General features: G+C 34.2%; 3 protein-coding genes across 3 annotated transcripts in view; all 3 read left to right on the top strand.

Annotated features, from left to right (window-relative positions):
* The first annotated feature begins 370 nt into the window (after positions 1-370).
* LOC124827296 (protein ROH1A) lies at positions 371-2,053 on the top strand. Its single transcript, XM_047300320.2, has one exon. It carries the CDS (start codon positions 619-621, stop codon positions 1,786-1,788), a length of 1,170 nt encoding a protein of 389 aa, XP_047156276.2. The 5' UTR covers positions 371-618; the 3' UTR covers positions 1,789-2,053.
* Positions 2,054-10,213: 8,160 nt separating this feature from the next.
* MDAR6 (monodehydroascorbate reductase 6) lies at positions 10,214-18,406 on the top strand. Its single transcript, XM_047300322.2, has 17 exons — positions 10,214-10,374; positions 10,452-10,611; positions 10,698-10,797; positions 10,910-10,987; positions 11,203-11,274; positions 11,662-11,780; positions 11,864-11,948; positions 12,264-12,353; positions 14,542-14,643; positions 14,759-14,848; positions 15,019-15,099; positions 15,395-15,466; positions 16,450-16,544; positions 16,636-16,724; positions 16,827-16,889; positions 16,979-17,019; positions 18,064-18,406. Exons 1-17 carry the CDS (start codon positions 10,359-10,361, stop codon positions 18,187-18,189), a joined length of 1,479 nt encoding a protein of 492 aa, XP_047156278.1. The 5' UTR covers positions 10,214-10,358; the 3' UTR covers positions 18,190-18,406.
* Positions 18,407-22,883: 4,477 nt separating this feature from the next.
* The window catches only part of LOC124827291 (heavy metal-associated isoprenylated plant protein 39-like), a 1,585-nt gene continuing 187 nt past the window's right edge, over positions 22,884-24,281 (top strand). Inside the window, exons 1-3 of the mRNA XM_047300316.2 lie at positions 22,884-23,042; positions 23,436-23,511; positions 24,004-24,281. The exon at positions 24,004-24,281 is cut by the window's right edge and continues 187 nt beyond it. Coding sequence (XP_047156272.1) covers positions 23,037-23,042; positions 23,436-23,511; positions 24,004-24,281 — 360 coding nt within the window. The 5' untranslated portion in view covers positions 22,884-23,036. The remainder of the gene's footprint in view (positions 23,043-23,435; positions 23,512-24,003) is intronic.

The following is a 24,281-nucleotide window of genomic DNA, read 5'->3' as shown; positions in this document are numbered from 1 at the left end:
TAAGTTGAGTCACATTCATAAAAATATCCATTGTTGAAACTTTCAATCACTTGTAAATATTATACATTACAACCACCAGAGTTTAACTCCAAATAGAATATTTATAAAGGGTAACTAATTAATTATTCCATGATAATTCTGCTCCTTCTAAAATTATTACAATTTTATGTATTTGGGTACTCTATTTTCACAACAAATGAATTTATATAAAAAAAATGAAAAAAGAGTGAAGTGAACGAAGTTGAATAGATGGAGTGAGGGAAATAGAACCGTAATTGATTATTATCTAGGTTGCTTTCAGTGACAGGTGTAAAATGAGACGTTGATTTGAGAAATAAAAATTGTAACGGTGAGTAATAAATGGTTCCAGTTTTAGTGTTGTAATTGTGGGGGAATAGAGAGGGACAGTGTGGGAAAAAACAGGGAACGAGGAAGAGAGAAAAGAAAGAAGAGACGAGGGACTAAAAAAAGAAAAGAAATAAAAAAAGGTGTGAGGCTTAAAACTCAGCATAAATAACTTCCAAAACTGACGCTCTATCCCCCATTGACTTCTTCCTTTTATTCTTCTTCCTATTTTCTACATTGACCCCTCATCCACTCCAAAACCAAAACCAGAGAATGCCTGCAACAACAGAGAACCAAGGCTCGTTTCTGGGCCGAATAAGCATACGTAGAAATCAAGTCATGTCCATGGATGGAACCCACGACCAAGAAATGGAAGACCTCGAACTTTTTCAGAAGCACGTCGGAGACCGCTTCTCCGAACTCTTCTCCACCACCACCGAGGACTCCTCCGGCGACGCCCTCCTCTCCATCTCCTGGCTCCGCCGCCTCCTCGACGAGCTCCTCTGCATCGAGGCAGAGTTCAAAGCCGTCCTGCTCATGGGCCGCGACCCCTCCCAGATCGCCAAGCCGCCGCTCGACAAGCTCCTCCCAGAGCTCCTCGACCGCTTCGTCAAATCCCTCGACGTCTGCAACGCCGTCGTGCTCGGCCTCGACGCCGTCAAGAACCTCCAGCGCCTCGCCGAGATCGTCGTTGACGCGCTCGAAGTGACGCCGCTGGGCGACGGCCAGGTCCGCCGCGCGAAGAAGGCGCTCTCCGCCCTCATCGCCGCCATGCTGCACGAGGACAACGCCTACGCGAAGGGGACCGAGCGCAACCGGTCCTTCGGGCGGCGCTCCGGGAACTCCGGCTCGAACAGCAAGGACCGGGTGCGGGCGCTGTCGTGGACGATGGCGCGGAACTGGTCGGCGTCGAAGCAGATCCACGCGATGATGTCGAATCTGGCGGCGCCTCGCGGCGCAGAGTCGTCGGGATTGGCGCAGCCTGTTTACATAATGAGCACCGTGCTGGTGTTCGTGATGTGGGCTTTTGTGGCAGCGGTTCCATGCCAGGAGAGGAATGGGTTGGGGACGCACTTTCCCTTACCGAGGCAATTGAACTGGGCCCAGCCCTTGATCGGGTTGCAGGAGAAGATTGCCGAGGAGTGGAAGAAGAAGGAGAAGAAGGGTAACGTGGGATTGTTGGAGGAGATGCATAGGATGGAGAAGTTGGGACAGTCGCTGATCGAGTTCGCTGACTCCTTTCAGTTTCCCCCCGAAACGGAGCGTTTGGATGAAATGAAGAGGAACGTTGAGGACTTGGCCGAAATTTGTAAGAAAATGGACCAAGGCTTGGAACCCATGCAGCAGCAGATTAGGGAAGTCTTTCACAGGATCGTCAGGAGCAGGGCCGAGTTTCTCGTTGTCTTGGACCAAGCTGGGAAGTTGTCTGCACCCGCTGTTTAATTCTTTTTCTTTTTCTTTTTTTCTCCCTTTTAACACTATACATATTTACTAATCTATCACTTTTCTTCTCTTCGTTTCATACTTTTTAATTGTACAAAAATTAGTTATATTTATCATACCTTTACGATTTCTCTCATTTTAATCACCCACTCTCCACTCCTAGGTCATTTCTTTGTTTTTTTTTTCAAATATTTCAAAACTGTTTAAATTATGTATACATTTCTCTTGCTATTAGTCAGTCACTTTTAATTTTTTTCTATCTGTATTCATTTCGCAAGTACGATACTGTGTGTATGCTACAATTTATCGTAATTATTTATCCTTAACTGTGTAATTTGCAAATGCTTTACACCTTAGCCTGTGTTGATGCAATGTTACGAGGAGCAAATTATAAATATAACCAAACCAATAGTTATAGGTTTTCAATCTCATATTTTATTAAGGAGAATGTCAAGTTGTCTTTAAAAAAATACATCGGTTTTAGTGTTTCGTCATGAGAATCTATTACACGAAATCGTTTGTAATTGTTTGGGGGTATAGGATTTGATCATAAGTATTTGTTCAAGATATTTTTACGTTAAGTTTAATCGGTTAAACAATTAATATTATAGTAAATATAGAGTAAAAGTTTCAATAATTATATTTTGATTTTGTATTTATAGTGTAAATTAATTAAATGATTAGTTGATTTTAACCGTGACTGATCACTCTTTTTCAAATTTGGACAATAGATTGTGTTAGTTCGATTTGTCAGACTCCATTAAAATACACAAAAAAAAACCCCAAGTAGTGGGATCTATGTGCCAAAAAGTGAGTGAGCGTCTCAGTTAGTGGAAAACACGTGGTTGCATGAGAGTGGCTATTCGTCTTGGGTGACGCCAGTATTTAAGGCCAAATTTCAAATAACGTGTCACTTCTCTGCATGTCTTTCTTCTTCTCCAAACTGCTGAAACTCTTTTCTCTTCCTTGTCTCTAAAATCTCCTCCTTCTCTCTAAGAAAACCTCACAATTTCTTCTTCCGATCACCTCTCAGGCACCGCTGGAACACTCCCAGCATCAAGAGCTTCCATTTAAACCGATCAGTTTATGATTCTGAGTTGGTGAGTCTCCTTCTCTCTAGTACGTTTGTTCAAGTCTTGCATGCAACCCTCTAAGAAGCGTTATACCAGTCGTACTTGGGCTATGATAAGAACGTATGATCTTATTTCATTTGAATATGTGGATGATAAAGTATGAGAGAATTTGAAATGTGACGTGTATGAAATAGTTTGATTATGAACGAGTATTATAGGGAGGAATATCTCAGAAAGTGGTTATTGATTGGTAAAGTATGAATGTGGGCAAAACTTAGCGGGCGTTCATCCTGATATTCCATGATTACTCGTTCTCATGTAGAGAGGAGTAAGTCACGTGTGGGAATGACAGGAGATCCTAGTCCATAAGGTTAACTTGGACGGAACGGATCAACCTCGGGTGACAACTGTTAAGGGTATCCCAGTTACTACATCATCCGGGTGCACGAACGTCGTAGCTACACAGGATTCATACAGTCCGGACAATCAAAGTCATGTGGTCGTTATTTGCATGCATCGATGTATGAATTATGATGTGGTCGTTGTTGGTTTTGTTATGAATGTTGTATGTTGTGATTGAATAAATTAAATTACATAAGTTTACCCTGTTTATCATTTTTGTCTTGTACGTCCTGTCGTTGTCATGTTGCAATGATCAGCCGTGTGGATGTGAGCAGAAGAAGAAGAGCTTCTGGAAGAAGTATTGGAAGACACAGAGGAAGTGAAGGACGAACCTTAGGGACGTTCGGTCTGATATTAGCTTTATATTTTGTAAGACCGTTCGGTATGAGTTCCTTTTGTTTAACGTTCGGTCTAGTGACACTTAGAGTAGTGATAACTAGCGTTAGTTTCTGCTGTTATGTGAGGTCGTTCAGGTGTAATTATATTTAGACAAGCGTTAAACTGATCTGTAGTATTGTTAACATGTGATTATTCTTTATATGGTTTTACACTGTATTTTTAGGATGCTACAAAACGTGAGTATAATTTTTTAGCAATCAATTAAAAATATCATTGATATGAGTTAAAAATAGTTATAACAAAATCCATATAGTTTTTTTTTATGTATAAAATATAATGGTTTACAAACATTATTATAACATAACGCATTCTAGGATTGGAAATTTAAGACACATTTTAATTATTCTTTTTTAATTTTAAAATCTTATTTTATAACATTTTAATTTAAAAAGATGAACTGTATATGTTAGAAAAAGTTGCTGGCTATGTGTAGTGGCATATACCGTGCACTTACACTCCCACAACTAAGGATGTTATGTTGAATTATTTAGACGTGCAAGACATCACTTAACGTCTACCATTATTTCTTTATTATTCTTTTCAAAAAAATCTTAGTAATATATTAACATTGAAGAATAGGAATAAAATAAAAATTGTTTCTTTTATACATCACATCTTAGATGCACATACGAGTTTCTAGTTTTCGATCGTGCTAACGTCAGACATCATTACTGAGGAAAAATATCAGTTTTCTTTTGCACGAGTAAGCATAAACATTTGCGAACAATATAAGAGAAAACTAACTGGTGTAGTTTTTAGGAAAAAAGAACCTTCCTAAATATGTTTTTTAAAAAATAGACACCTTAAATTTTAATTTTGTTTTAATTAACTCAAACATCATTCTATTTAATATATATTTTAAGGATTTTTTTTATCCTTGCACTTATTGTTTTTGAAATCAATATCTAGAATTCTAGTTTCATCCTAACCTTTGAAACTTATCCATCTTTTATAAACAGTTTTTTTTTTCTAATAAGTTTGAATTAAAATATAGTAAAAACAATAACTTAGAAATAAATGAAGTAACAAAAAAAAGGTCCATTTATACTTTTACAAACAGATTTTAATTGATTGTAGTTTTTAATCATGTCTCTAAAAATTTACCGTTTATTAAAACTATAGCAATTTGATTTCATTTGTCAAATGTGATACTTCTCTATTTAAAAAATAATTTTATAAGTTTGAGGAGTAGCATTTGGAATCTATCCGTCTTGAATTGATGTAGCAAAATTCAAATATGAGTTTTTAAACATCGAATTTACTTTAATTTTAAAATAAATTTATTAATAGTACAAATTTTTATACTGTGATTCAGCTAAAATAATTTTTTTCTAAAAAAATATTTATGAAAATTGATAAAATTTAAAGATTAATCTGAATAAAACTAAAAACGTAGGTGTTTATTTAGAATAAAATGAAGTTTAAAAAAAATGGAATAAAATAAAATTTCCAGATATATTTATTTGTAAATAAGATAGAGTTCAAGATCAGTTAAAATAAAATTTAAACTTAAACTTAATTTTTTATTTAATAACAAATTAAGAGAGTTAAATACTTGTTAACAAATGAGGATACGTGTTTCGATTCGAAATGCTCGAATTAAGTAATTCAAATATTTTAACAAGTTATGAAACTGTTTCTATATTTGTTAAAGAAAAAGTGTGCTATTTCTTGAATATTATCATTGAAAAAAATTTCAGATTTTTTTGTACACACTTTCGAAGTGACCACGAAGAACCTACTAGTGTTTAAATAATAGAAGAAAGGTAATACATAAATTAAATTTTTTTATTCAACATTTAATCACTATTAATAAAAGAATTATGTTAAAACATAAAATGAATTAAAATGAATAACGTAAAAAAATTAAAATATTAATTTTCATCAACTATTACAATTTAAAATGAATTAAAATGAATAAGATGTTTGTATTTTTAAGTTTTTTTTATTATAATATTTATCTTTAGATATAAATTCTAATTGAACCAACTATTACAATTTATATCTATAACATGAGAAGGTATCATGTATCGCAGTAGGACTGTAAAATGATTTATATACATTAAAAGTATTCTATTTAGAAGTTGGTATCTGAAACTTCTAGGAATTGATAAAATTTTCAAATATTATTTTTAAAATATATTTCAAAAACTAATTTGAAAAATATTAATTCAAATAAATACACTGAAAACACCTATACCTTTTTACTTCTTCTCAAAGTCCCTACAATGTAATTTAGTCATTTTAACGGAAAAGTATTTAAAATATAAATGAATATTTTAATTCATATTGTAATATAAAATATCATTTTAATTCTTATAGAACTTAAAAATAAAAATAAAAATAAATAAAATTTTAACTTTGTTCAACGTATTGCTTTATTTAAAGTAATGAAAATTTAACGTAATAATGAATAAATAAATCCACAAATTTAGCATAGAATTCTCTTAATTCTCTTAGAAAGTTAGTTATTATTGTTTTCTCTCTCAAAATTATTATTTATCATTTCATTTTCTGTTAAATATTCTAATAATTATCTAATTTAACAATTAGTTCGTATGTTTATATTATAAATATACAATAAAATTACTAGCTAGTTCACAGCTATAAAGTCACAGAATATTTAGAAACTCCACTCCGAACAGAAATTCGTTATAAATACTTGCTCGGGGCTTAACTTTTACGATAGTGAAGAGACGTTTTCCAAGTCTTACACGGCGTTGTATGTCAGGGATCTTGACGAGAACATCGACGATAACCAGCACTATGATCTCTTCAATGACGTTGCCCAAGTCGTTTCCGTTCGAATTTGCCACGACCATGCAACTGGGAAGTCCCTTGGTTACGGCTACGGTAGCAGTTACAATGGTTGGTTTCTTCTTGCACATTCTTAGGATTAGTCATTTATGTTTTGGGTTTGATAGGACTCGTCGCGTTTGGTCTTGGAGGGATAGGATGGTGGTTTTGTTCTTGCATTAATAATGTTGTTCTTGCTTAGGATTAATCTTTTTCTTTCTTGCATTGAAAAGTCTGTTATTTATGCATCTATGCATTTTTACCTATCCTCTAAGTGTCGTAATTTCTTGATTGATGACGCAGAATTTGGATACGTCAATCTATCACAAGGCTCTATTCCATCTCTTTCCGTGTTTTGGGAATATTCTATATTGCAAGGTTGCTACGGATGCTTCTGGCCGGTCTAAAGGTTATGGCTTCGTGCAGTTTGAGAGGGAAGCATCTGCAAAAGAATTTGGATACGTCAATCTATCACAACTTTCTTTCTTTGCACGGTCAGTAAAGTTGATTTGTGTTGTTATCTTATCATTACACTTTCTATTTTTCTTGTTCATTTTTACAAGAAATTGAAACTCAAGATCGAAACTAATAATTTTTCCATTTTAGGTTTACATCTAATAATAGGAAATTAATTACAGTTCCCTGACTCTAGTTAAGTAATTATGAATAATTAATTTTAGTTAATTAGTTACAGTTAACTATTTTTGATTAACAATTAATAGTGACTAACTAATTTTGATTAACTAACTTTGCTTAAATAATCGTGGTTAACTTAACCATGGTAAACTTAATGGTGGTTAACTTAACCCTTAACTCGTCATCCTTGACTCTTAATTGTTAATCCTTAATCCTCAACACTTAATCCTTAGCCAGTATCTCTTATTCCTTAACCTTTAACCTTTAACCCTTAACCTTTAACCCTTAACACATAACACATAACCCTGAACCCTGAACCCTGAACCCTGAACCCTGAACCCTGAACCCTGAACCCTGAACCCTGGACCCTGGACCCTGGACCCTGGAACCCTGGACCCTGGACCCTGGACCCTGGACCCTGGACCCTGGACCCTGGACCCTGGACCCTGGACCCTGGACCCTGGACCCTGGACCCTGGACCCTGGACCCTGGACCCTGGACCCTGGACCCTGGACCCTGGACCCTGGACCCTGGACCCTGGACCCTGGACCCTGGACCCTGGACCCTGGACCCTGGACCCTGGACCCTGGACCCTGGACCCTGGACCCTGGACCCTGGACCCTGGACCCTGGACCCTGGACCCTGGACCCTGGACCCTGGACCCTGGACCCTGGACCCTGGACCCTGGACCCTGGACCCTGGACCCTGGACCCTGGACCCTGGACCCTGGACCCTGGACCCTGGACCCTGGACCCTGGACCCTGGACCCTGGACCCTGGACCCTGGACCCTGGACCCTGGACCCTGGACCCTGGACCCTGGACCCTGGACCCTGGACCCTGGACCCTGGACCCTCGACCCTCGACCCTGGACCCTGGACCCTGGACCCTCGAAACCCTGAACCTTAAGCTCTGAGCCCTTAGCCTTGAACACGAATCCCTAAACTCTGAACTCCGAACTTGACATCCTTAACCCCGAACCTGAAATCGTGAACCCTAAACCATGAACACTAAACCCAAAACACGAATCTCGAAACCTGAAACCCAAACCAGGAACCCAAAACTATGACTGAGAACCTTGAACCTTGAACCCTTAACCCGACACCCTGAACGTTGAACCCGAAACCCTAAACTATGAACCCTGAACCTTGAGCCTTGAGTCGTGAACCCTAAACCGTGAACCTAGAAGCCAGAACCCCGAACCATGGACTTTGAACCCTGAACCCTGAACCCTAAACCTTGAACCCTGAACCCTCAACCTTGAATCTTGTACGCTAAACCCTGAACCTTGAACCCTCAACCTTGAATCTTATACGCTAAACCCTGAACCCGAAACCTTAAGCCTTAAACCTGAACTCGAAACCTTGAGCCATGAGCCCTGAGCCCTTAGCCTTGAACACTGAACCCTGATCCCTGAACTCTAAATCCTAAACCTAGAACCCCGAACCCTTAACCCTGAACCCTTAACCTTAACCTCGAACGACAACAACAACGACAGTGACAACGACAATGACAACGGTAACAGAACGAAAATAGCAACGACAATGACAATGGTAACGATATTGGTAACAGTGACGGTAACAGTAACGATGACAATGACGGTAATGGTAACTGTAACGACAACAATAATGATAACGGTAACGGTAACAGTAATGATAGCGGTAACGAAAACGGTAACGCAAACGGCAATGATAACGGTAACGACAATGGTAACAGTAACAGTAACGGTAACGGTAACAATGACGGTAACGGTGATGGTAGCGATAACGATAACGGTAATGGTAAACGGTAAAGGTAACAATAACGATAACGATAGCAGTAGTGGACGACAACAACAACGACAATAGTAATGGCAACAAAAACGACAACGTAAACGATAACGACAACGACAATAGCAATGACAACAACAACGCTAACAACAACGACAACGGTAACAATAACAATAACGGTAACTGTAACAGTAACAGTAACGTTAATTGTAACAGTAACGATAATTGTACAATAACAATCACGGTAACAACTATCCATATACAAAATCGATTGTTGTAATAATCGAAGTGGAAGATCAAAGATTGATCTTCCTTTAAATTGCAAAATCACTAACACAAACACTTGATGTAATTCCTATGAAATGACGTTCCTCCCTATAACTCTAGTTATAAGTGGCATCTTCATGAAATTGGATGGATGATGGTATTCCTGCAAAAGACATTTTGATGCCCAAGTTAGTTAGGTGCGTTAGATAACAATTAATGTGTTAATAATGAATGCAAACAATTTACCTTAATGAGTGTACTATTTATAGGCTAATTATGAATATCATGGGTCCTTACCTATAGGATTAGGATAAGCCCAACAAACCATTTACCTTTGATGAAAATTATGCTAAGTTAAATAATAAAACACTAGTAGAGTATTACAGACCAGTTTATGGTTGAGTAGGATCAGGTCAGCCTGTGGTCAGGTTGGAAGAGGCTAGCTCGTGATCAGGTTGGAAGATGTTAGCTTGTTGTCGGGTTGGAAAAGGTCGACTTGTGACTGGGTTGGAAAAGGTCGACTTGTGACTTGTTAATCTATAAAGTTTTATTTTATTTGGAAGTGTTTTATAATCTCTAAGCATGGGTCATTCACAGTGGATTCTCTCGTCTTAGCGTTGGCTACCTCCATCACTCACTCAATGTGTCAATGAGGTGTATTTTATTAAAAGTAATGGAGCAAACGTGTGGGGGGAAAAGTGAGATGAAGGTGGGAAATTTATTTTGAGGGTGAAAGATTGGAGACACAGTTGTGGAGATGGAGAAAAAGGTGGAAAACTTATTGAAGGATAGAACATGGATAAGTGTAGGAAGAAACAGCTCAAGAGATAAGTGTGAGTTTTTTTTTTTCTAGTTTTATATAATAATACAAAAGATATTGGAGGGTGCAAAGAGTAAAAAAGGTTGATGCTTTGTGTAACGACAGGTGAACTGACCTTATGTGACTACAAAACGGGCTGGGGCCTGTATAGAAACAGATTGCTCTAGTACCCTACGACGTCGTATTACTCTATTGCGGAAGGACACATTGGGCACCAGCAGAATGAACATGGCGATAACCTCCAATGGAGAAAACAAACAAACTTGACCATCTCCCATCGCACACACTTATAAATTTGAACAGACATCATGCCCCTTCGACCTCTACTAGAGCCACCTTAAGTAACACTAACTTACATTTCAATAATTAATTTATCATTATTATAATAAGCTTCACCTATAAACGCATCGATGTCTTCCCCTTCAGGTACTCAACCTCTATTGTAGGAGTATTTGATTGCATTGCACTGTCGCTTTCCCTCCTAACCGATTTCTGTTTCACAGCTCGCAGACTCACAATGGCCGCGATATCAAACTCACTATCACTCAAGCACGGTTTCTCTCTGGCGCGTCCGCAACGTCCTTTTCTCACTCGAGCTCCTCCTTATTCCACTTCAATCAAATTCAGAAGATGCTACGCCGCGTTCGCCAATGAGAATCGCGAGTACGGCTTCTCTTAATTCATGCATCACTGTTTTTTTCAATTTTAGTTATTACTCGATTTTGAGTTTTCATTTTCTGTTGGCGCAGGTACGTGATCGTTGGCGGTGGAAATTCCGCGGGATATGCTGCACGCACTTTCGTCGAGCACGGCATGGCGGATGGACGCCTCTGTATTGTGACCAAAGAGGTTCTCTAGTTTCTAGCTTCATTGTGTTAATTTCTGTTTCTTTAGTTAGAACTTTAACGTGATCTGTTTCTTTGTTGTTATTTATGATTTTCCATTGAATTCGATTAACCAGCCATATGCACCTTACGAGCGTCCCGCTCTGACGAAAGCGTATTTGTTCCCGTCGGATAAGAAACCAGTGCGTCTTCCTGTAAGAATTTTTTCCTCAGTTACTCTAATACACTGCGATAGCATCGTGTGATCCATTGAACGGACCTCACTTTGTAGAATAAGGCTTGGGTGGTGGTGTGGTCATATATTCTTCAATTGATTATATTATTATGCTATTATTGCCGCTCTGTGCTGTTGTTCTCTGGCTTCACATTATGGTTTCTTGTCAGTGATAGTTCCTGTATGCCTTTCTAGGGTTTTCATACGTGTGTTGGATCCGGTGGAGAGAGGCAGACTCCAGAGTGGTATAAAGAGAACGGGATAGAGGTAACTCTTTTTTACTGTTGGAATCGTTTTGCAACTGGTTTGATCACGGTAGGGATTTCAAAAATATAGAGTAGGAAAATTTTTAAGATTGCTTTGCATACACTGTTAAGTTTGTTTTTGGAATTCAGTGAGTTCAACTGAAGGCCAATCTGTCTCTCCTATTCTATTATGTTTGCTGCTTTGGAAAGCGGAAAGTTCTGTATATGAGACTCCAAACTGGTTTCCACACACACTTTAAGTGTGCGTGTTGTACAATCAACATAGGATTGCTTGAAATAGAATGTAAAGCTTTATTTAATGTATCTGTCTGAGGCAGCGTTCCTTTTGGTTCTCATCCTTTAAAGCCAGTGAGATGAAGAGTTTAGGCTGTTTGTTTTTCCTGTTCAGATGTTGTATGAAGATCCAGTAAAGGATATTCATATTGAAAATCAAACTTTGACAACAAATTCTGGAAAACTTCTGAAGTATGGTTCGCTTATTATTGCAACAGGATGTACAGCATCAAGGTGTTGGTTTATTTACTTTAGCTCACTACTGTTTGTGTACAATGTGGTGATGAAAATCTGAGTTGTTGATTTCTTGATGTTAGGTTTCCAGAGAAAAATGGGGGAAACCTACCTGGTGTTCACTATATCCGGAATGTTGCAGATGCTGATGCACTGATTTTATCATTGGTAATTTATTATGCCTCTAACATGAATAATTTGATTGATTTTTACATTTAAAATGGAGCATCTCTTGCACGTTCCTATTCATACAATCATTTGATGTAGGTATTCAAATTATGCTTTTTCCAATTCTAAGATATCCCCCCCCCCCCCCCCCCCATGAATATAAATCTTTGTCAAGAGTTCTTTCATACAGATTGAGAAAAGTTACAATATTTTATTACTTTTAAGAAACATATCAATACAGCCAATAGAAAAATAATAGGACATACAATTTGTTCGTCAATATGATTTGTTTCATTTGTTTTCTTTAACATCCAGGAAAAATCAAAAAAGGTTGTAGTTGTTGGAGGTGGTTATATAGGAATGGAGGTTGCTGCTGCTGCTGTTGGTTGGAATCTGGATACCACGGTATTTGTTTATTCTGCACCCTTTTCATTATCTATTTTATGGTTTGATTTGAAGTGAAAAGTTCTTGTTCTGACTTCCATTATTACCTATTAAGTTGTTCATCTATGCCAACAGAAGTTTTGCATTTTGGTCCTCTACACAAAGCTTTAAAGTGTCTTGTGTTAAGTAAATTTTGTTGTGTGTGATGAATCGTGAATTCACAATTAGGAGTCATTTAAAATCTCTTGCATTAACTTGTTTTGTTGAATGTCAACATTAGATCAGGGCATGGCATTCCTATTTGTGATGTAAAACAACTACCCTCAAATCGCCTCAAAAGGGTTGGTAATAACTCTTACAAAAAATTCAATGAATTCATTATAAAACTCTTCACTTTTTATTGTTATTGGGGATTAGAAATATGACTGTTGCTTTTTCAATTAGCTTTTTCTACTTTCACTTCTAATTCATTTATCTTACAGTGGATGTTTCTCTCTTATCACTATAATACTAGAGTGGTAAATCCTCCATCACTGTTTTGTTACCAATCCTTTCAACAAAGGGTAGAAAACACCTTGAGGGTCCTGGTAAACATGTCAACTAGTTGATTGCTGAAGATGACGGTAAATAATTACAAAGCAAGTAGATATTTCCTGGACATGATTTTCTCTTTATCAAAGTGACTATAATCTTTAATGTTTTTCTTCCCTTAAAATCATATCTTTAACAATCATATGCCATGAGTCAGACTTGTTAACAATAATTGGAGGACACAATAGTTACCTGAAAACGAAGTTGTTAGAAAGCAAAATTGCTCATTGGATGTGGTAGCTGCTAGTCTGCAAAATGCTTAGAGAACATGGTAATTGTTGGAAAGCAAAAATGCTTAAAGAGCACCTCGGCTGCTAGAATGCAAAAATGGTTGGAGAGTGCAGTCACTGTCGGAAAGCAACAAATCTTAAGAGGTTTCAACAGATTTCAGAGAGCAGAAATGGTCATTGTGCAACAGGGCAATGGTCAGATGCCGGCCAGAAAAGTTTGTTGGGAGAAGAAAATAAACATTTTGGAAAAATATCCATGGTGAACAATAAAGCTAGTTGGAAAAAGATTGAGGAAAATATAAACTCACTAGAAAAATGTTGTCAACAAATAGTACTTGCCAGAAAAACATCTACAATAAACATTACTAATCTAAAAAGATCTAGAATAAACATTACCAATCGAAAAACATCTACAATAAACATTTCTAATCGAAAAACATCAACTGTACACAGTATTAGTGGAAGAACATCAACTGTAAATAGTACTAGTTGAGAAAACATTGTCTGTAAATAGTATTGGCCAAAAAAGCGTCAACAATTGACAATATTTGCTGGATAAAAGTTGGTGGTAAACTAGACTTGGCGAAAAAAATGTCAAAAATAAATAATGGTAGTTGGAAAAACATTGGCAGTAAATGAAACTCGCTAGAAAATTGTCAGTGGTAAATAGTAACGCTGGCTAGAAAAAAGCTGACCAGTGTAGATAGTAAAATAAAAACAAAAACAAGAAAATGTACACATTTTCACATAAATTTTACTCTTCTGAGCAATGGGTCCAAAGGGAAAGCATAAGTTTGAGTTCTTTTCCTATTAGGCTCTTGATATTATGTTGAAGATATTAGTTATAAAACAGGTTACGAAGGACGGTTCTACTCTTGTACCAAGTTGAGCACAGAGAAATTGAGAGTATAATGAATTTTGTGTGTTGGGTACACAGATGAGTATTCTTACTTTTTATAGAGGAGAGATACAATAATAATAAAAAAAATCAATATCAAATAATGAAAAATATTTTATAATTTTTTTTCCTGTCAAATCAGATTATTATTTTCTTATTTAATGTAATCAGATCATATCTCTAAACCATGTTATATTTGCTTCTACTGAAGGTTGGTAAAATAACAAAAATGTTGTATTTTCCGATAATTCATTCTGGATTAGATTAGCCTTTCTATTCAAATATACTTACTTTACTATTTATGCCTTTTCTCATTAGTTATTATCATGTTTTCAGCCTCATTTTCTCTAATTTATGGTTCAAATTAATTAATAAATTGATGAGTTAAGACATACGCGTGAGTTGAACTTTTATGCATAACTTTCTAAGATTTTTTGTTGTTGTAAAGTTTTGACCGACTGACTTGCAAATGTGTTACCATAAAAAGTAGATCATATTTCCGGAAGATCAACTTTTGCAAAGACTGTTTACTCCTTCTCTTTCCCGGAGATATGAAGAACTCTACCAAAAAAATGGAGTCAAAGTCTTAAAGGTATTTCCTCCTTCTCCATTTCTGTAATTCTCCATTTTTATAATTATTAGGTAGTAATGGGTTTGAGAAAACCTTTCCCTTTTTTGCTCTTTTTTTTAAATCTTAAATTTGCCAGGGTGCCTCCATAAAAAAATTGGAAGCTGGTTCTAATGGACATGTAGCTGGTGTGAAACTCGGAGATGGATCTATGGTGGAAGCAGATACAGTAATTACATTTTTAAGTACTCTTTAATATGTGATGATCATTTTCCGTTCAATTTTACTTCTGTAATGCGTGCGTTGCTAGAGAAATATTTGAGGTTTTAAATCTACGTTAGGCAAGAAGGACAAAACATAGATTTTTTTTTTCTCTTTACTTTTTCTTCTGGTTCACAGGTTATCATAGGCATCGGAGCTAAACCTGCTGTGAGCCCCTTTGAGAGGGTGGGCCTAAATACAGATGTTGCTGGTATACAGGTGAGGCCAATTAATAACAATAATTTGACAAAAAATTAAAAAGATTAGGAAACACTAACTATTAAGGGTCTTATAGTGAATTCTATTTTTGTGCATGGGCAAGACCATCAATGTCTTCCCTTTCCGGTGAATGAAACATAGGGTTTTTAAACATGTTAATCATCAATTCTCGGAGATCATTCTGTTTGTTAGAGATACCACCCTCATTTGCGGATGAAACTTGGAGTGAGCCAAAATAATGGTTGAAGGACTTTGTCTAAATGCATCAATAGCTTCTTCTTCTTTTTTCTTTCAGGTTGATGGTTTGTTCCGGACAAGCATTCCTGGAATCTTTGCTGTTGGTGATGTAGCAGCTTTCCCTTTAAAGGTACAAAGTTAACTTTGCTTTTGAAGTTTTATCAATTCATTGCTGGAGCATTTACAGTTTGGATTAGTATATTTTGGGCAAAAGAAAGAAAGTATTTTTGGATGAATTTGAATACAATATCTAATCCAGTCCAACTTCTTATAGATTGGATTGGATTGGTTATGTGGTTTGAGTCTTCTATGTAACACATACTATTTAATAAATATAGCAAAATACTTATTCAATGTATTGAATATCGACCTGTTAGGCAGTAGTCACGGCATTATAAAAAGTTGCAAATACATTTTTATACATAAATTTAACATTACTAGAATTTAGGCATGGGAACTCTCAATCCTACAAAACTGGTTTTTAGGATAACTACCGGCAAAGTCAAGTCTTATAAGGATTACATTGATTACATGTTTAATAGTTTGAGATTTTAATAAATGCATGCACAAATTTTTACTTCTCTTTGTAGACTTAGACTTGGCACACTGTATCTAATATTTTGTTTCTTCTATCCATTCTTTATCAAAAGTCAAAACCTATTTTTCAGCATAAACGTAAAAGTGATATAATAACAGAAAGAACAAGAGATACAACAACCGCAACACTGTTATAGTTTGAAAAGATAAAAATACAAATTCAAGCTAACTAAATTAGTACACTTATAAAATATTATATGACTAGACTTAAAATAGTTAACAAAATGATGACAAAAATAAGTTGGTATATACAAATATTAGTACAATAATTTCATAAACAAAATTATATATACACGTAATTTGGGCTTGAATTGGTTTTGGATTGGCTTTGAAAATCACATACGAATTTCAATCCAATTCAATAAAAACTTTTCAGCTATTTCACTTGATTTGGTTTTTGGTTATTTTCCTTTTGGCTTTTAGTTTGGTGTTCGTGATTTGCATTGAATTGGATCAGTTTATGTATATCTTTTCATTTCTTTTATCTGACATCTGAGTTTATGGAAAACCGGACAGATTTATGACCGTATCTCTCGAGTGGAACATGTAGATCATGCCCGTCGCTCTGCACAGCACTGTGTGAAAGCATTACTCAGCGCACAAACTCAAACGTACATGGGATTATATGTTCCTGTCATTTATCCTTGGAGTTCATTTTTTTCCCCTAGCCGATTTTACTGAATTTACTTAATGAATTTTCAGGTATGACTATCTTCCATACTTCTACTCGAGGATTTTTGAATATGAAGGAAGCCCTAGAAAAGTATGGTGGCAGTTCTTTGGAGACAATGGTAAAATATACTTAAAAATAAACATCATCGCCTCACCTATTGCTTCTTTTTCAACTTTTAAATTTCTTTTATTGTTCTTACCATATATTTTTCTTTGGACAGTCGGAGAAACAGTTGAAGTTGGAAATTTTGATCCTAAAATAGCTACCTTCTGGATTGAATCTGGTAATGCTTTAATGTGTATGTTTAAATGCACACATGTGCTTGTTTGATCTTTGAATTGGTCTTACAAAGAATATATTACTTGAGCACAGGTAAGCTGAAAGGAGTTCTTCTTGAAAGTGGGAGCCCCGAGGTACTTGCTAGTTGCCACTATCTTTCTACAGTGTAATTCATATTAGAATTATACACACTCACACTAGCAGAAAGATAGACACTGCATGTTCACTCTTTATACTCTTACATAAGACTTAAAATTGATATTTTATGAAAATATTATAGAATATTGATTTGTGTTAATTTAATTTTTTTTCTTTTGCTCAAGACATCATTTCATTCTTTTCATGAATTTTATCGAGATAAGTCACTTTTAACAATTTTTTTTATCGAAGTTTACCAAATAATTATAATGGAACAGGGAAAAATGTGGAGACCAAAACTTGTTAATCCTTTTTTAATGTTTAGATTATATACTTAAGGTGGATTTTAAGATCGTCTACAGTTTTATGAAGTATCTGCATCATCTAGTCTATTGATTTATTTTATTAAGTAACTATTTTATCTTTTAAAATTTAATTTAATTTAGGCGTGAAATTTAGAAATGAACATCTTGCAGTTCATTTAGAAACTGCAGAGTATCCTAATACAATAGGGGTGCTTAATGGAGTTTATTTGCAATAATATATGGCATGTTTATGAAAAATCCGCAAAAGTTGCTTCCCTTTTTATTGGTATCCTTAAATGTGTACACAGCACCATAACACTGTTGGCCCGCAGTTATATTTGTTAGCTTGGCTCTGTTTCAGTTTGTACAATTTTTTTGGTGAGTACTTTTAAGAGGAGAAGTTAAAAAAGTTAAATTAATTCCTGTAAGCTAAAATCAATTATACAGTTAAACTTTTAGAAAAAATAAATAAGAGAGGTTCTATAAAAATTAAATAATTCTTAGTTTTCGATTACGGAAAAAGTTCAAACCATTTTATCTCATTTTCTTCTCATAGTATTTATATTTAAGCAGAAGTTTATCTAAGTAGAGCCAAGTTCTCTTTCTATACAATTACACTAGTAAATTACAGAATTTATATTCAAAACTAGTCGTATATAATTGAGAATTCATATCAATAGACGTGGGATCATTGAAAAAGAAAACCTAATGCTGTTTTTTGGTTTTTTAACTCAGGAATTTCAACTCCTGCCTAAACTCGCCAGAAATCAACCTCTGATTGACATAGCTAAACTTCAAAACGCAACTACAGTGGAGGAGGCTCTAGAGATTGCTCGGGCATCCTTGCAAGCCGCTGTCTAATAATCTGGGCAATAGCATCCTGTCATTTTTATTCATTTTCGGCCAGATTATCAGGATCTGTCGTCATCTGAGTAGGGATTGCCCATTTGGGAGAGAATAATTTTTATTATATTCAGTCACATGGCTTTATTAATGGGTTTGAACTGGAATGACTGTCTTGGATCTGATTTAACGTCATTTGGCATCCATGAATAATTTAAGATAGTCTTTGCCTTCACACTTTTCGTTTATTGTCCTGGACTGTGATTTTTGTTCTTAACTTTGTAGACTCAACCCTAACTTCCTTTCCATTCCCTTATGGTAGTGTTGTGAAATTAGGTTTAAATCTGTGAGACTACATGTGTTTGAGTCGAGTTAGATTGAAAAGAAATTTGAAATTTTGACACAAATCAATTTTGAACCTACTTCATTAAGAATCAGGCTCATCTGAATTAAGGGTGTTGCTCCCTCCACCACCACAGCCTTCTCCCTCCACCTCCCTTTATTATTTTGCCCCTCAGTAAAATTTTATTTTTAGAATTATTGTTTTTTAATTTTACTCATTTATAACATATTTCACTGATAACCTACGTAGTTCTTTGTATGAGTAAAATATTTTTCTGCAAAGCTCAGTGATCGTGAAAAGAATTATCAAGCAATCTTCCTCTTGCTTTCGGTGCAGTACGTGGTGCAGTGCGTTTGTGGTGTAATGTGCTTGTCGTGGTTCCTCTCCAGGTACGTAGTCATAATCCTTCCAATAATCCTAAACCCTAAACCCTAAACCCTTCCAATAATCCTTCCAATAATCTTTCCAATAATCCTCTAACCCTAAAACGTAAAATGAAAACGAAGTCTAAACGGATGACATCCTTCAACGGATGTCAACATCCGTTTAAGGCAAAACGGATGTCGACATCCGTTTCGCCTTAAACGGATGTTGACATCCGTTAAAGGATGTCATCCGTTTAAGGTTTGTTTTAATTTTATGTTTCTGTTATTATTTTATTAGATATTTTAATATTTTGATTTATTATTTTTGAATATCTTTTTAATGTATTTTAATAATGTATATTTATATTAGTTTATATTTAAATATTAAAATATTAAAATAATAAAATAATAAAAATATAAAATTTTAACTTTAAGGATATAATTGGAATTAAAGATAATTGGAATTAAAGATAATTGGAGAGGTGGAGGGAGAAGGCTGTGGAGGTGGAGGGAGCAACACCCCTGAATTAAACATGAGGTGAATTGGGTTAGCTTACCAATTCACCTAATTTTTTTAATAAGTATTTTTTTTTGTTAGTCATTTTACAAAATATTAAAATTGAGTGAAATTATTTTTGTATGGAATTATTATACATGAAAAATCCAAAATTCTATATTTACTGACTTAATTTTTATGCAAAAACAAATTTGAATTGCTATGAAGTCATTAAAAAAATTGTTGAGATTGTGATATTTTTGTGTGAATTAAATCTTATGTTTAATTGATTATACATCTAATTTAAGACTCTTTCTATATTTAGATTTTAATTAGAAAATTTGTTATTTTTTTCATACGGTAATTAAGTGAGTCAGTGAGTCAACCTTTTTAACCCATGGTAGTCAGGTTGGGTTCAAATTTGTTTGATTCACTAATAAGTAAGTCAAGTTGAGTTGACTCACTAAGTGATCAACCCGTAATGGGTCGAGTTGGGTTGGGTTGGGTCGGGTAGTCTGTTTTGATAATTCTTAATGGTTGAATTTTTAGCCATTGTGACAGTTTACTAGGACGTTTAACTAAGACCATTAACTAGGATGGTTAACTAAGGCGATTAAATAGAACAATTAATTAAGGCAGTTAACTAAGATGATTAACTAATTACGGTTAACTAAACACAGTTAACTAATCATGGTTAACTAACCGTGATTAACTATTCATGATTAATTAACCTTAGATCCTTTATTTTAAATCTTAAACTTTCACCCTAACTTTCACTCTAACCTTAACTTATGTGTTAATATCCAATTTCGTTCTAATAAATAAACTCATTTTCAAAACCTAAAAAAAAACAAAAAAATAAATGCTTTCAATTAATGACAGGTAAATAAAAGATTTTTTTTAGATTTTCAAACTTTAGTTTTAGCATAAAAAGGAATAAAAATATATAATAAAATAAAAAATGATAACAAAAATAATAATAATAAAATAAATTAAATTAAAAAATAGAGACAAGGAATAATTCAATTTGTGTTTAATTATCACATCATGAGCACAACAATCTAATAGTTTTATACATCTCCCCTACCCTTTGTTTTTTACACCATTCATAAGACATGTTATGTTATGAGAAAATATTTTGAAATTTCTTATTTTAAGAAAACGGTTTTGATAATTAGAAGTAATATTCACGATAATAATTAGATCTAATATCTTGATGTTATGTTATGATTTGATTTCTTTGACGTGTTTTTTCAATACTTTTCAATTAAATAAAGATATGACTGTAACAATTTAAACAATATATTTGATAATAATTAAAATCAATATCTCCAATATTATGCTATGGTTTGATTTATACCTCAAATTGTAACATTAACCCATTCTCCCTATCTATTCATCATACTTATTTTTATCTTGAACACTAACTCTAACCCTTTTACTTATATAATAGTCATACTCATTTTCACTTGAAATAAGAGTTCAAACTCAAGTTTAGTCCTAAGTTTTTTTCTTCTAGGTTTATCCACTAATATATTAGTTAATTTAGTCATTTTTATCCTTCCACTAAATCCTAACTCGAACTCTGACCATAATCCTAACTAAATAGTCATGTTACTCATTCTTAATTGATGTAGGACTTTGTACCAACGTTAAATCACTACAATATAGTCATCCTAACTTTAACCAACTAGTTATGTTACTCTCACTTTTAATTGATGTTGGACTCTAAACCAACGTTAAATCTCTATAATCCTCCTAAATTGGTCTATGAGTCTTTCTACTTATACACTAGTCATCTTATTCATTTTTATCTGATGTAAGACTTTATACTCAATAAATCTTGTCAATTTCCTCTTTAATTGGTTTTTTGGATCATTTTTACTTATATACTAGTGATCTTACTCATTTTTAGTCTATATGGAAGTTCAAACTCATATTAAATCCTAACAATTTCTTCTCGTTAACAGGTTCATAGGTCTATATTCTTGTATACTAATAATCTTATTCATTTTTTTTTCAATGTAGAACTTTAGATTCACATTAAATCTTAAAAATCTACCCTTATTTGAATCTTTTTACTTATATACATGTCACGACTCAAATTAAAGATACACTCAAACTACTTTAATGAAAAAATGGCTTAAAAGCTTATCGATAACTATTTGTTAATAAATTATTTGTAAGTTTTTTTGTATAAGTCCTTGTCATACTGTGACCTTAAAAACAATCCCTACACTTTCTCTTGGAAAATATTCGAATCAAGTAACACATTTTTCTCGTATAATATGCGAACTTAAATACTTGTTCTCCTAAAGTAAAAAATAACAAATTTACAAAAAAACACATTAACAACTAAAAGAGAGAATGCCTATGTTTTCTTTAATTAACGTATCATTTTCAATAACAGAGGAAGAGAAAGCTATTATCGATTTTAATACCTTTAGTTTCTTCCATCAAAGAACTAAAGGCCATGATAAAAACAGCATTGCTTAATAGTTTTTTTATTTCATTATTTGAAAGTGCGCGCCTTTTTTTCATTGATTACAAAAAATTTTCAAGCACAACTCAATTATACCATTGATAAAATATGTTCTGCTTTCTTTCTTTTTTTTAAATGAACGAATTCAATTCTAATTTAAAAATAAAATTCTGTACTTTCTAAATTTTAAAATACGATTTTTATTTCAGTATTATATAATAATTGTTAACTATTTACATGTTAGACAAAACATCAAATGGTTATTAATTAATCATCCATTAATACGTATTGATACTGTCAACATATAAAATTCTTCTTGGTCCACAGAGAGTGTATAACATGCAGCGTGACACATTGGTCATTTCTAATGCGAAAGACTTGGTCAAGCTTTTCCCCTTCAAATCTTCAACACAACACGCAAACACAGACAAAATCAAAACAAATTCATTCGTTTGCCTGTCATAAATCTTGCGTCAATTTCATCCCTTCCTTGCCCAACACTCTCATTCAATACAAAAACAAACGCATAAATTACGTTTTCATTTTTCAAACCATAAAATCCTTGTCAAACTTACAAAACTTTAAACAAATTTCCACAATATGAAATCATTTTTTAAAATTAGCTATTTATTCACATTTTAGTGATTAAATCTGTATTTAAACCATTGAAAACATAGTTTTAGATGATGCACTTCTTACCGAAACTTAAACTTTTTATATTTTTTAATTGATGAATTGCTCTGTTTTCTGAACGAACAATTAAAGGTAATATTTAAATTAAGATTAAATGCTAGAATGTGGAGTTATTGGTGGAAGCACGTGGTAACTTTTTCTAGGAGGTGTTGGATTAGAGAGATTTATGTAATACTTAGGAAGTTTTAAAATAAAAATGAGTGATGTTAACATGAAGGGTTGATTTAAGAATCTTAAAGGAGTTATTGGATTGAAAATGGTCTAAAATGTTAGTTTACCCAAAAAACAATTAACTAAGAAGGCACTTGTTTGACTTGTTTTGATGTTTATATTATATAATAACAAGGTTGATGCATAGGAAATAGTCCATCCTCCACATAAACTTTGCCCCAACCCAACACTGAAATTGCACTGCTAATTTCTCTGCTTCTTCCTTTCTTCCTCAAACACTCTTCACTCATTGTCAAAACTAAGACCAATTTCTAAATGAAGGTCAGATTTCCTAATCTTATTGAAAGTTCAGTTCCTTATGCACTTCATATGTTATATCTTTTGTTTCTCTCTAATGTTATATGTTTTTATTTTTGTTTTGCCTTTCATAAGTTTGTGTCCCTTTCTCATCATTCTTCCTTTAAACAAGAATGATCACTTCAATATACCCATTTTCTAACTTGTTTCATACATATTTTATTTAAAGGCTATCATACTTGATGCAGATTATTGTATACTGTACCATACTGCATATGTCAGTCACAATATAATTTCACATCTCATCTTTCCCTAGCTTATACAAACACAGAAAAAGAAAAGAGCTTAAACATGCTTTAATCTTAATTGGTGATTATTGTTACGAGCTTAAACCTAGATTTTGTTGTTTTGTTGCAGAAAGTAGTGGTGAAATTGGATTTGCACGATGAAAAAGCAAAGCAGAAGGCCATGAAATCGGTTTCTAGCCTGCCAGGTACTGATTTAAGATCTTACTTTGGTAGCTTATGGGTTTAAATTATAATTTTGATAATATTAGAAAAAATCATCTAAGTTCTCCCTTTTAATGCAATTTCTAACTGTAGGGATTGGACCATTAGGATGCATTCAATATATATAAATATTGATTTGGAACAATTTTTCCCATTAATTAGTGAGAATGGCTTTCGACAAAGCATGTTGCCAATATAAAAGGAAAAGGGGATAATCCAGGAATGGACGTTTATTTTGTTTCTACTTGCCACTCAGAACAAGAACAGTGTTCCTTAATTAGTAAAATGGACGGCTTAAAGTTGTTTCTTAATTATAAATTCCTTAAAACATTGTTTAGTTTTAAAATTTTTCTATTATGATCCATGTCGTGATGATGTAGCTAACGAAGATTTTTAAAAAAGAAGAGGTTTGATGGTGGTGAAATGCAGAGAATAAATGAGAGAATTTGTGATGATAGGATAATTTGAATATGCAGGTATTGATTCGATCTCGATGGACATGAAGGAGAAGAAACTGACTGTAGTGGGAGACATAGACCCTGTGAGTGTGGTGAGCAAATTGAGAAAAAGTTGGCACACAGAAATTGTGACTGTTGGGCCGGCAAAAGAGGCAGAGAAGAAGAAAGATGAAGAGAAGAAAGACGATAACAAGAAGAAAGATGATGAGAAGAAGAAAGATCCAAATCAACAGATTGAGGAGCTTGTCAAACTCTACAAAGCATACAATCCCCACATGACCACATACTATTATGTT

Source organism: Vigna umbellata, chromosome 1 (assembly GCF_029865625.1).
Source record: "Vigna umbellata cultivar VRB3 chromosome 1, Vumbellata_1.0, whole genome shotgun sequence".
NCBI classification, from domain to species: domain Eukaryota; kingdom Viridiplantae; phylum Streptophyta; class Magnoliopsida; order Fabales; family Fabaceae; genus Vigna; species Vigna umbellata.
The sequence above is the reverse complement of the archived record's forward strand: the minus strand, read 5'-3'. Positions and strand labels throughout refer to the sequence as shown.